This window comes from Corvus kubaryi, unplaced genomic scaffold (assembly GCF_017639235.1).
Source record: "Corvus kubaryi isolate FWS band 111438036 unplaced genomic scaffold, C.kubaryi_AGA036_p1.0 37249, whole genome shotgun sequence".
Taxonomy (NCBI): Eukaryota; Metazoa; Chordata; class Aves; order Passeriformes; family Corvidae; genus Corvus; species Corvus kubaryi.
The window spans coordinates 1,771,321-1,785,830 of NW_024581072.1; the positions used below are offsets into that span (position 1 = coordinate 1,771,321).

At 37.5% G+C, this 14,510-nt stretch overlaps 1 protein-coding gene across 4 annotated transcripts in view; it reads right to left on the reverse strand.

Moving 5' to 3' along the window:
- The window catches only part of SLC27A6 (solute carrier family 27 member 6), a 37,960-nt gene extending 27,278 nt beyond the window's left edge, over positions 1–10,682 (reverse strand). Inside the window, exons 1-2 of one of the 4 annotated variants that reach the window (XM_042023415.1) lie at positions 9,665–10,682; positions 1,479–1,685 (exon numbers count right to left, since the gene is read on the reverse strand). In XM_042023415.1, coding sequence (XP_041879349.1) covers positions 1,479–1,685; positions 9,665–10,178 — 721 coding nt within the window. In that variant the 5' untranslated portion in view covers positions 10,179–10,682. The remainder of the gene's footprint in view (positions 1–1,478; positions 1,686–9,664) is intronic. The other 3 variants (XM_042023414.1, XM_042023413.1, XM_042023416.1) reach the window with 3 other exon arrangements.
- Positions 10,683–14,510: the final 3,828 nt, after the last annotated feature.

A 14,510-nucleotide genomic window follows, 5' to 3' on the forward strand; every position in this document is an offset into this window, starting at 1 on the left:
TATATGTTCTCAAACACACAAATTTCAGTCTGAGTCAGGCTGATGATGAACAGTGAGAACTGTTCAATTTTTCAGAAATGTAATGTTTCATAAAGTTTTCTCACCTATTCTAGTAAAGCTATCGTTCACTTCAAGACTTAGCTAGAGCTGAAAGTGTAATCTGTGGAGAGTCTAGCTACACCTCAAGGCTACTCCACTAGCTACCCCACTTTTCTACCCTAAAGAGAAAAGGGAATACGCCTGTGTTGCCAATGAACTGCTTACAGCAAGAAGTTTTCAGTCTTGGGGTTTTTGTTTCTGCCTTTACAGAGGGACTACTATAGACTGTGCAAAATACTCCTTTTAACTAAGTTTAGCTAGTTTTAACTAGTTTTTTAATCACTGGGTTATCAAAACATGAGAAAATGCTCAGTTACTCAGAATTAGTTATTCAATACTCTTCAGACTAAACAAATCTTACTGTTTTAGTTACGTAGTATATAATAGAAATTCAATGTAAATTAATGTATTACATACTAAGTCTCAAAAATATATATTTTGAATTCTACATAACTGAAATTTGAGATATCACACAGATATTCTGATTGCATTGTAAGAACAAAATCATTCCACCTGGACAACTCTGTAATATTTTTTAGCTAAATTCAACTCCCAACTCTTAACAAGCAAGCTCAACCATATTTCTATTAGCAATATTACAAACAAAACCTCATCTCTTGACAATATTTATAACTTAACTTTTTTACTGGAGACTGATGTTCTTATTTCCTAATTTTTCTTGAGAACCTGAAGCAAATAAACTGAATTATTATTTGTATGAAGGAACAAAGCCTCAAACCACATACGCATTTTCAATCTTCATGTGACTAAAATTGTTGTGTTCAACTGAATGAGAATGCCAATCTACTCATCTTAAAAACATAATGCTGCCTTTCATGCCAGTGATCAGGTTTTTTTAAGTCTTAGCTTTTTAGCTGCTGGAGCACAATTCAGACATCTGTTTCTAAACTAAAAGGCTAGTAACATAATGCTCTTTTCTGTCTCTACAGTGACATGCATAAACCATGAATTAATGAAAGAAAAACAAATGTCTATTTCCTTGTTTCAAGATTGTTTTTTAAAGTTCTAGGTAAAATCTTAATAATTTTAGCTAGGCAGCGTTACATGGTCACAAAATACTATCTATTATGGTTGTAAACTGACCAAAAAAGCAGTGTTTCATAAATGCCTTAGCTGTGAAGTAATGAGAGGTAAAGACTCTCATAGTATTTGTACAGTGTGACAAGAGAAAATAAAGAAGAGGAACTTGTAAACCACCAAACAGAAAAAGTTACTTACAAGAAATACATGTGGTTTTCTATAATAATGCTTCTAGATGAGAAATGTGACATTTTGCTATTGAGATATTAGAGTTTCAGAAAAATCAAGTTTCTAGATGAAAGCTGAAGGAAAACAAAGACTCTTTAGCAGACCTGTACCTGTTGTTCCTGAAGTAAAAATGTATAGAACAGCTGACTTGAGGTTGTTGGCAGAGCATCGATTAACTGGAACAGGGTCTTCAGATGCAGTCTCTATTTTGTCTAAAAGGGTATGCACACTTGGAAACGTGGAGTCTTTGGCCATAATCCAAACACTAACATCTTTCTGAAGTTTAGGAAGAATTTCTTCTAATGTCCCAAGCAAATCTTAAAAATTAACATGAAATAGTGTTACTTACATTATGTCTTCACAAAACTAGAGAATAAAGTATTTTTCCTCTTGAAGTTTTACTTTTTATAATAGAAAGAGAAATGCAAGTCACCTCCATGGATATAAAGAGATTAAGTAAAATAACAATGGACTAGAATGAAAATTTACTGAAAACAGGATATAATGTGCTAAAAATACTGCTGATACCACATAGTCAAATTGTCAACTTGCTCTCAAGGCAAACTTGTGAGTCTTGATTACTAGTTCCTATTCCCCACATGATTTCAGGTAACCCTTAGTCATTGCTAAGACCAGAATGAAGTGTGGTTAAATTTCAACTTCAAATAAATCTTGAAGAAATCCATTGAAAATGCAACACAAATACATACATAAGTGGTAATTACAGTACAGGTTTCCTTGGATGCCCTCAACAGCAACCTCCCATTCAGAAGTTGGGGTTTTTTCAAAAGCACAGAAGTGACAAATTTAAAAACAAACAGCAATTTAGCTGAGGTTTATTTTGTTGGCTTATCAGGAAAGAAACAATGAGAGAGATTCCCAGACTAAATACAAAGAGAAAAATATATATAGAGGCCAGTCCTTAAATAATCCATTTGGTATTTATATTTTGAAGCATTTTTACAACATCTCTTTCTCAGAAGACTGCACAGTCATTAAAGTACTAATCCAGGAAACACATCAAGAACAAGAGCAATACTGCTTTCAGCAGAACTCATTTACACTTAAGTAATTTGATACATCTCAGTCTAAATAATTAATCTTGCAAATATTCCTGTGGGTATAAATTTATTTTATTATCTCAGTTTTTATAGATGAATAAACAAACAAAGTTGACATGACTTACCCAGAACCTCACAATGAGGCATTGCCAGAGTCAACATTTGAAATCCTGGTGTCAAATCCCAACTCATTTCACAAATATTATACTGTATGCATAAATTTTACATCAAAACAACTGAGTATTTTTAATCTTTCAGAAAACTCCTTTCCTAATGACAGACTGATGTAGTTATTCTGATTAATAACATACTAATCTGTATTGCTATTGCAGATATATAGCCTACTATCGCCAACTAAACATGTTTTATATACCTAAAGCCTACAGAGTACAAGTTTTATGTACTTTATGAACATTTAGCAAATAGATCTGGTGTAGCGTAACACCAAAAATTTTTGTTCAAACTTTTTTTTACTGCAGAATGATTCCAGGAAAGAATCACCCAAACAATTTTATAAATCTGAAAGATGGATAGCCTCCTGTTTGAATCACTGGAGTACAGCCCCATTATAGATAGCAACAGAGCGAAAAAATGTGAATAAAAAACAATGTTAAGAACAGTAGTATTAACTGCAGGAAACCTGATGCCATGAATGTCAAGGTTCATTGGCATATTAATTCTGTCTTGCTGTTGTATAATAGAATTACGGTATATTTTTCAAGCAATAAACAGAAAAATACAACTGTACTACTTCTAACACCTATTCATAAATCAAGTGTGATAGAACAACTATATACATATTACCTTCTTATACTGATTTTTTCCCTCCTATTATGCATATATGTCTCTCAAATACACTAAGGATAGCTTGTGTAGGTGCAAGTTAGACTGAGAACCCAGCAAAAGAAACAGAGGTGTTAAAAGCAGCTGGAACTCTATTTCTGTTCTCAAAAGTAGTAGGAGAACATGGCATTCTCTGTCATTCTTTATTAATGCACTGGCTCCATCTACAATGCAAGTCTGTCAAAAAGAAGAGGACTTGCCTCTTCTTTTTATTTTTTCCCCTTTTCTCGCATCAAAGGAAGAAATATGGCAACTATTAATCTCAACCCTGCAGACACATCATCATTTAAGATTCAAGAATGACATGAGGACACAGCTCCCTTTCAGTAGACTGAAACATATTTACCCAAAGAAGTTAAGATTAATCTTCAGATTAAACATACATGTTGTTTACTGTTTCTCTAAACACTCCCTCTTAAAACAAATGGCTCTGGAGTTTTTTACTACTATTGAACTACTAAATGATTACACAGCATAATTTTTCTTCTATGCTCAGGAATCTAGTAGTTGGAACAATATGTGAACAGCTTGTAATTAAACGTTACCATGAAAGAAACTTCTCAGTAGATAGCAGAGAACAGCAGAAACAATAAATTATTTCCTGAATAAAAAAAGGTAATTTAAAACAGCTGTATTCAAAGGGCCAGAAACTGAAAGTTACTTCTGGAACACACAGGAGATGAGGTGTTTGTAGATGACTCTCAATTGTACTAACATTATTTCCAAATAATAATTCTAATGATAGTCAACTAACATTTTGTTTCCCAAACAGAAAACTTCTGTGCCAGACATTGTGTAGGGCTGTCTAGTCTTTACATATCACCTTTTCCACGTGTCAGGAAGACACAGCCCTCTGAGAAGGGCTATAATTTGAGTATTTCTAGAGCTACCTTGTATGTGCACTTCATATAGAAAAGCAATTACAGTAAAGCAACTCGGCTATGTAAACTTGGAGTTTCTCTCAAGTACTTGTTTACTTTTTATGAAAGTATATTCAGATTTTGGGTTACTTGTTTTGGGAGAAATGTCTGCTCATATAAAATTTGGCAAGTTCCGTTTGTGTTGTTTACATTGTTTGCATACAAATGTCCACCATTTGCTAATTATTTGGCTTATACTGGGAAAAAATATCTGGAATTGATCAGGATAAATACATTTTTCCCACTTTTGTTTGCTTTTCTTGTCCTCTTACTTTTAAAACATTATTCAAAAAAGTTTTGAAACTGTTACTTTATATTCACATGAATACATAACCATGTTACATCTTTTGAGAAAGCAAGGAAAATATATTTTGAATTACTGTCCCAGGCTTCCAGTTGCACAAAGGTTTCTTATGTTCTTTTCTAGCAAAGAAATCATGCAGGCTGTTGGCAAGGATGCAATCCCACACTGATGAAAGGAATACATTAGATTATGAGATCAGCTTGTACCGAACAGAAAGTTACTAAGAAAGAAAACTCTATGAAACAGTTCTTACATAATTTTGATGTGTACCCTGGCTGATATGCTCAGGAAGTTATATCAAGTCCAAACTCTTCCCCACACTGTCTGGCCTCAGAAAATAGTTGCCACTTGTACTTGATCCCCCAAGTGACTGGGCATGGCTTCTCACAAAGTAATAATAGTAGAAAAGTCAGCTGTGGCTCAGGATCAGTGTTAGTATCTTGAAGCATCATTGAAGGCAGTAAAGATAATAAAACATAAACCACCTTGCAAATCACAGTTGGCTCTTTTTTCCACTCAAAGACCATCTGGGACAAGACAGAGACTAAGTAAGAGCAAGTGATCAAAGAGATATGGTGTCTAATAGAGAAGGTAAGGGTGTCTTCCACATGTCTTCTATGGTCCCCTTGTCTTAAATGTTTAGGTTTAAATAGCTCTTTATTCCAAATGGATAAGAAAAGGCAGTTGTGATAGAATCCATTCTTTTTTTTCATTCAGTGACTAACATGAGAGATGAGACTTCTACTTGTACATAACATCATATGACCTTAATTTACAAATACCAAAAAATACTTTGTTTACTCTCCTTCTCCAGGATTTAGACATGCTTCTGTCTAGTTCAGAATACATTTAGCAGAGGCAGAAAGCACTACTAGTGCCTCAAGAGTAAAGAATCCTAGCCAGAAAACTACAATACAACTGGGAGACCTACCTCTGCACAGAACTGCAAAATCACAAGATGGCTGTGAATAGAAGGGGTCTCTGGAGGTCATCTTGGTCTGATCTCCCTGCTCAAGCAGAGCCACATAGAGCAGACTGCCCACACGTGTCCACGCAGCATGTACACTCCCTTAATAGGCTTTGTTATCAGGACTCATGTAAATCAATCTCATGCAGTTCAGAAAGCAATCCTTTAACACCTGAATCCTTGCATCAGAAGTCATGATGGCAATCTGTGATGTCCTACTCTGAGCTGAACTCTTCCCAGTAGGAACAGACTAGAGATGCCCTGGCAAATAAATTCCATTTGTGCATTTCTGGTAGCGCACTGGACTGCAAGTGTTGTTTAGTAGTACTGCAGTACTGTACTACTGTAAAAAAATAGTAGTATTGCTGTTACACTGTAATAGATAGAATGATACAAAAGGGATTGCAATGCAATCCCTTCTTCAAGCAAGACTTCAGTCAATAGAAATATATATTCCCCAGAAAGGACATAGTTCTTTAAAAGATATCTTCATTTTAAGCAGCACCTTACCTCCTCTGTTTAACCAGCAGCTTTTAAACAACTAAGGGTGACATAGTCTGGTAACAAATGTAGTAAGAATGAACACCTTTAGAAAGAGCAGAGCATACATTTCTTCCTTTCTCTTTTACAAGTTCCTCATTAACTTACAAGTTAGTTAACTACTGTTTTATTAAAAATGAAGTTTTAAACTCCAGCTTTTAAATCTCTTTCAAGAAACAGTCTCCAAAATGGAAGTGGTGGGAGACAGTGTTTCTGGGAATCAAGTGTGAGAAGTTAAGTAACACATTAAAGCAAGAGCTAAATACTTGGGGAACACAGCAGACAAATGAGGATAGTTAAAGTAAAAAACTCTCTCTCTGACACAAGGGAAAGTGGAATTACTGGAAAAGAATAGAAAGAGTAAATACTGGCAAATCATAGAATCTGTATTTGCCATTTAACCAGAGCCTGGATGAGAAGACAAAAAATTTACTTGATTGAACTAAATGAATTGAAAGAGCATCAGTGTCATAGAAAAAAGAAATCAGACTTTTAGAGATAGTCATTTCATATAAGAAATCAACAAGAGGAAGAAATAATGAAGTTTTTATATCTGAAACTTAAGAATAAAACATTCAATTGCTGGGTTCATAGAATACATTAAGGCAAAATCAAACCCACAAAACTTAAATACTACTGAAACACTCTGAACTAAAAAAAAGGAATCAGAGTATGAGAGAATTGTCAGACCAGAAGAAAGTCTGAATCCAAGTGCTGAAGCAAAGACAAGATGATACTAACTGGACGAGGTTACCAAACCACAATGTCTGAAAAATATGCAGGCACACAACAAAAGCGAGGAGTAAAAAATGGCACATGAGAGTGATCTTTTACAAGAGGCCCTATGAAAAAATGGAACAAGGTATGGAAGAAAATGCAACCATAAATAGTATCCAGCCTATTTGTTTGGAGGTATCACATTTGTAAAAAATAAAAGCATTTTTGAAAATTAGGTACAAAAAAAGCTTCAAGATGCAATCATCTCACACAAAGGGAAGCTACATCATCATTTACTGGGATGTAGCTACACTACATCACTGGGAGCAGGGAAGATTCAGCCATAAACAATTATCTGTGGGAATTGCTTCAGATAGCAGCCAAAGGTGGAAGATTCCCTTCAGCATAAATGAAACCTTACTATTAACTAGGTACACAGCATGATAAAACAGTAGAACCACTATACAAGATCCTGTTCTAATGTGCTATTACAGACAAGAATTTCAAGAGCAAATTTGGTCTTGCTGAGCACAGGCAGTCAAATTGTTAAGGGGATAATATCTTCTGTGCTGCAGTCTGTGAATAAGATCAAACGTCATCCAAAACACTGAAGATCTAGTTTGTAACTATTGCAAGAAACAGAATTGCCAAGTTAACCTGTATTTCTTTGTGTAGGGGTGAAAAACCCATATATTTTTTAAAAGAATTTCACTATCCAGAAATACTGCCATTACACACTATTCTCTGATTTAAAAAAAACAATCTTAATTGCCAAACACGATGCCTGTCTATGGCAATGATAGATATTAGACAACAAGTTGATTGGTTTTAGTGTAAATACTTTGGAAAAAAATACTACATTCAAACTATCCACACTCCTGTGAAAATGACGCCACAATAGGAAAATACACAACTCATGTCTATTGATGAGGAAGAATCCCTTGAAACTCACACTAACATTGGATGAAAAGATGTTTAATAGCCCTCTAAGAATTATGAAACTGACTGCGTAACCCCAGTATTAAACACTGCTCTGCAATTTTTATTAACATTACGGGGAAATTACTATCTACAATAATTAGTTACAATATGTTTCTTTCAAGAGTGGTGTGAGTCAGGCCTCACAGTCACTGGACTAAGTATAAACTTTCATTTGCTAAATCTATACTCCTTTGGAGAGGCTCCCATATGAGGTGGTCAATAGCTGAGGACCTAGCAACTTTAACTTCTTTCACAGATAGAGATAAAAAGAGCCTCTAAGTCCTGAAGAAAAGTACTGAGAAGGCTCATGGGACTGACAGACTTAAACCAGACACTAAAAGTCACTAATAAAGTAAGAAGTCCAAAATGTAAAACAACAACTGAGAGACTAATTTGTTGGTATCTCTGTTGTACCATCTGTCTGCCCACACCTCTTGTGAGCAGAGGCAGACTCCCAAAAGAACCTAGTTCAACATGGTTGCTCTTACTGTCAGCTGCTGGTAGAAAATTAAGAGTGGAGAAACACAGTTCCTTGCCCTGCTCTGCAGATGCTTTTTTCATCCATTAGTTACCTCTAATTTAAATAAAAACTTCTCTTAGATACAAGCTTTGATCCACAGTTTCTCCCTAGCCACAGTCAATGAGCACGAAGTTCCTGAACATTAATTCCCTTCCTCAATCCATACACTCAAAAGTACATATTCATAAGAAGGGGCTTAAACAAGATTTTTTAAAAAAATTAAGTAAGAGGGCAAAATGAAAAGCTGTCAGTTCAGAAGTCTTGTTATCATGTATTTGGATTATATGTAAATTGGCTTGTTTTAATTACCAAGCATCTTAAACCAGCATACCATATAGAATCAGAATGACAAGATTTATAATTTAAAAATATGCAAGGGAAAAATCTTAAATGCATTTTTTAAAACACAAATTCACAGCAGCAGAAAACAGAAGGAAGAAAATTCCGTCATTTAGGTATCATGGGTACAAAACCCCACAACTTGTGTAACAGGAGTAAAATCAAGAAGGTGTGCAACATAAAAAGGCAAAGTAAACTTGAAACATTAATTTTAGAGAGATGGGATTACATTAATATGCAATATTTTGATATATTTTCCTCCAACCAAGTGTCAAGGTTCTGTGTGATTGTTGAGCACTGCAGGTTCATTTTCATTTGATCATAAATGCTATGGCAAGTTTATGTTTTGGATCTGTCTTCAGTTTACACATCTATCTAATTGAAGCCAAATTTGAACGTCCAATGCCCAGGATGCCTACAACAATATTTTAAATTCTTTTGAAGCATTTAATAAAAATGTAATACTCAAGAAACTTACACCACACACACTACCATCCGGATTCAAACACAGCAATTTCTTCCACAATCCAACACCAACAGTAAGTTGGTTTTTATGAATCAACCTCCTATGTGCCTTACTCCCAAAACTTTACTCCTGGAAAACTGTCATACCTCTGCAGTTGAACAGCAGAGGTTGTACAGTCCAAGCTTAGACTTTCCAATTTTGCAGTGTGTTTGATCAGCAGAAAGATGGGGAGATAGTACAAGAAAAAAAAGTACATTACTTAAATAAGATTAAATTTTACTATTTGAGAAGTAAAGGAAAATTATACTTAATAGGTAATTTTAATGTTTTCAGAGACACTTTAAGCTACTACTGAAGCAACTGAACACTGGTAACAGGCTGTACTTAGATGTTGAAAACTCTCCTGCAATACACGTTTTTTAAGAAAAGGGTAAATGGATTTTCACAAAGCATGGATAAAACTGATTCTGCCTGAGAGGCTGAAGCTTTTTATCATCTTGAAGCCTGCTCCAGCCCTGTATTTCTTTGATTCTGTGAACATCTGTAAATCAGGTTTCCAATAAAGGATCTGGAGGGCCAGACATATGGGAGATGTGACATTAAAAGCTTTGGATATAGGAATGAGGAGTATACCCTACCTGCTCCCACAACCAGTATCTTGGGCTCACAGCTACTGACACAGTGCAGGAGAGATCTGAAGCGGACATTGAAGTTGAGGAACGCCACCACACAGCCCAACTTGGCCAGTCCGAACCACACGTGGATGAAGTCGGGCTCATTCCCCATCAGCAAGGCCACCGTGTCTCCCTTCTTCAGAGCCTCGTGCTGCAGAAAGACCTGCGCTATCCTGTTACTCCTCCGGTCCACATCCCGGTAGGTGTGAACGGTCCCCTCGTAGATGAGGAACGGTTTGTGGGGCTGCTTCTCTGCCAGCTTCACAAACTTGTCCAGGACGGTGACAACCCTCCCTTGCAGCCGGTACATCTCCACTCTCAGCCCATAGGTGAACACTTTGAGTAGGTACCTCAGGTCGGCCCAGAAGTAGGGGAAGAGGAGTTTCTGGAGGAAGTGCAGAGAAAGAATCCCGACGGCAGCCCCCGGCACCCAGGAGGGCGGCACTGGGAGAGGGTAGAGGTCGTCCCAGCCACGCATCTCCCCGCAGCCGGGCGGCCGGGCACACAGCCCGGCAGGGCGCGGAGGCGAAGGCTGGCACGGGCTGAGGCTCTTCCCGCCCTCTCCTCCTCTACAGCGGGACTCGCGGGCCCAACACCGCTCAGGAGCAAGGGAGACAGCGAGCTCCGACGGCGCCCGACGCCCGCCTCAGCCCCGGCACGGCCGGAGCCCCCGCCCGCCTCAGCCTCGCCGCACCTGCGGACCGCCTGGCGGGAGCGGGGCGGGAGCGCTGCGCTCCCCGCGCACGGCTGAGGCTGAGGCCGGACACCTTCTCCCCCCTCGGCCCCGGGACTCACGGACAGCGCCGGGCTGCTGCTGCCGGCGAGGCGGCGGCGGCCGCTCCCTGAGCCGGTTGCATAAGGCGCGATCTCCCGCTCACCCCGCCCGGCGGCCGCAGCCCGGGGTTGACGCCCGGGGAAGGCGGCGACGGCCGAGTGCAGGAAGCCTCGCCCCGGGCCCAGGCGGCGGCTGAGCGAGCTCCGGGCGCGGTCCCGGGCGGGCGGTGGGAGGCGCTGGGGGCAGGTGGCTTCTGCCGGCCGGTCCCGCCCCGCGAAATCGGGGACCCGCTGGTCCCCGGGGCTCGGCCCCCCCCGCAGGCTTGGCCCCGAAGCAGTGAAGGAGAGCAGACACTTGAAGAGTTGAGTTGTATTCCCAACTCTCTCTAGTACTTTTTTCTGTTTTACCACTAAGATCGAGGAGATGAAGAATGTACAGACACAGGTCTGTTATATGAATACTGACTGGACATGCACTGAAAGCAAATTCAAGCAAATTAAATAGTGCAAAACTAGGTTATGAATAGATTTCATGCCCCTTTAAAGGCAATACTCTCAGTAGGCTGACAGTTTTTTATTGATACTGCAGTGTTCCTTACTTGGAAAGTACAGTGGATGTGTATGTCCTGTCCCAGCTAGGTGTCCATTTACAGGAAGACAGAAATATTTAGGTTTTCAGCTGGTGAGAATCACTTCTTCCAGAAAGACATTCTGTGAGACTACAGAGTTCTAGCTTACTTTTCTTAGGTGGAGATACCTCAAAGGGCCACTATCACAAATTTTTTTAAAGTAACTAACAGGTAGAGTAAATGCTGCATTAACATGTGCTTAACATATAAAAACTCACTGTAGCTATTTGATTGACTGGAGTTTGGTTGTTGTTAACTGCTGCAGAAATATGCATAAATAATAAAGGGAAAGGCCGTGACTCCTTAGGATGATGCATACTTATGTGTTGATTTGAAGGAAAATAGAGGCTGAAAGATACTCTTGTTTGCAAAGATTGCTTTGAAGAAGGCAGAAAGAAAGCAGAAGGCAAGGTGGGTCAGGTCAATGAAAAGCTCTGGGCATATGGATGAGAGTGAGAGGAAAAGCAATAGGTAATTGATAGAGCACAAAAGTAAGATCAATAAGAATTGCCTGTGGATGAGAGAAATATATTTTAAATATACTCTGCTGTGAGCTAAAAATCATCCAGGCAACACTGCATTTACTAAAGTGACTTATGACTAGTATGTCACCAAAGTCATGTCACGAGAACAGAGAGGAAGAACTTTGTGGTTTAGATATTATCAGTGCTGCTAATCCCCAAGAACTGAAATGATGAGCAAGACCTTAACATAAAGACTCTGGTATGACTCTGCAACACGTCATCTCAAAGCAAAATTGTGGGTTTGTGATCTCTGAATTGTCTCTTTTCCTGTTAATTCTACGGAGAAATTATATCAATCCTCTCTATTCAGTATCCAAGTTTCTTGTAAACATCAGCAATAACTTACTTCTTGTATCCTCCTGAAGGGAGACAGGACAATTCTCTAATGCATGAGTTGTTTTCCAATAGTTTTCTGGTCTGTTGTAAAAATGGGTAAGGCAAGCCAAGAAATATCAATAGGCAATGAAAAAGTCACATAACTCAGGTGAAGCCATGCTGGAATTCGATTCAAACCCTGCCTGTGCCAGAATTCCCTGGGGATATTGGATTAATCTCTTACAATGTCCCCAAACTGGGTTATTTAGTCAAGCCACATGCCTAACCTTACACCTTAAGGCTCTCTTAGACCCTTGGTTTGATGGTTACACAAGCAACTACAGATTAAGACATAAGGATCTGCAGTTTCTATTCTAGGCTAAGTGAAATGGTAGCTGATCTAGCACCTAAAGTTAGGAGGTGGGTTAGAAATTAGTTAAGTTCACCTTCAATATTTTTCCTCTCTACTGTTTCAGTTCTTAATCCAATGGAAACACATGCACATCTGTTTGTTTGGTTTTTTTTTTTAAGTAAACAGCATAGAATTTGAAGACTTCACAAAGAAATTATTTTTTTTTCTTGTTAACTAGTTAATATCAGCAGTGAAGATGCAACTATCTGCATGCATGGGTTGTTGAGTGTAACATATGAACAGTTAAGAGAACATGAGTTGCCATATGCATTGAGTAAGTTGTTGGGAAAAATAGTTGTCTGGGAAAAAACGTATGTTATTATGAGAATAAAATTACTAACATATCATGTACTTGCAAGTGATACGTCCATACTATGAAGAAACCTTGATTAAAACTATTGCAAAGGTTAACTCAAAAAAACCTCTAGAAAGTTCTCATATTTTAAATGTAGTGATATTTATTTTAAAGTAAATAAAACCCCAGAAGTATGCCAAGAAACTACCTGTTCGTCAGCTTCTTGTTAAATGTCATGAGCTGAAATTTAATTTACTTTTGACATTATACAAGACACATAAACTCATACCACAGAAAAACCACTGAGCCCTGAATTATTTAGTATGCTGTAATTATTCTGCTCAATTTCACTTCAACAGAAAACATTTTGATGCCTGAGAGTATGCTATGACCCAGTAGTGAAATACAAAGGAGTTTAATTTTCTACTGGTGGAACTCATATGTGAGAAGTTTTGGGGATTTTTTTTGTGGTTAAAGATAAAGCATTTCCCTGTAACAAAATCTCAGTATTTCAAGAAAATATGCACTGATTACAGAAATGCTTCTGTAGCATAAAAAACCTGTAGTTTTGATGTTACCATTTTGGCACATTATGCCTTTTAATATCCAGATAACACAGTATGGTGCTGTACATTTATTTTTATTAACTCTGAACATGGTTAATATGCCTAAGGGAATTTGCTTGGGCTATTTTAGTGACATAAGTATCAAATGGGGGGGGGGGAACAAAAGTTGTTTTAAATAAGGTATTTTAGATTTATGGAGTTTTTGGGTCCCCTCAGGGAAAATAGTAGCATAAATTCTGAAGTGTCATGTATTTTCTAATTTCCTCTTAAAGTAATTTTAAAGTAGTGGCTTTTCTTCATCTGAAATAGAAGTTTTGAAATTTACAGCAGAAAGAGATTAAATAGAAATGCCTAGAAGAAAAAAATTTTATGACTTAAAAATAGATTCCTGGCTTTTCAAAGTGTCAGAATGCTGTAATATGGAAGAGGAAGAACATAGCATCATATTCTGAATATTGCCTTGCAGATTGTCCACCACTATTGAATTCTTCCTTTTTTATATTCTAAAATAAATATATTTAAAAATATATATTATGTTTTAAAATATAATCCAGAAGATTAAACTAAAAATAAAAATACCTTGAAAATGCAATTTCCAGATCTTCACATCTCACTCTTCAATTCCATTCCCATTAAAGTGAAACAATAATATCTAAGTAATTGTGTCTATTAATATCCAGAGGTTAGCTGCAAAACATATGTCTAGCAAAGGCTAAAATCTTAAACCTAAAACTAAACAAGTAATAAGAAAACCAGAATTTGATGTCTGAGTGGCCAGTAAGCAAGTCATAATGCTGAAAAAGCCACACAAAACTAACCCTTGACTAATAATGTCCCATGGGAATTTGGGGAATGAATGGTGTTGTCATACTACAGTTATTACAGAGACCTGAGGAGGTAAAGTCTAAAGTTAATGTCATGGCGCAGACCAGACATTATGGAAGTTTTTCATCAAAGGAAAGCATTTAGGATTCAAATCCATAGGAAATGAAAATTAATTTTTATAATGTTTTGGAATGCTTGTTTATTCTGTAGTTGTGTGAGGACATTCATTTGAAATACTCACATTACATAAAGTGTCTTGTCTCAAGTCATTCACTACAGCATGTCAACAGACTTGTGTCAACCTTTCAAAGGTTGGAAAGATGTAGAGAAAAATCATCTCAGGTAGGAGAAATTTTAATAGAAAGCTTTACTATTAATGAGTTAGATCATTAACACCCCCTTGCCCCATTTTATTTTTAATTTTACTTAGCTTTGAATAGGCTCTAAAGGTAAATTTGTTGTTTTGCCTG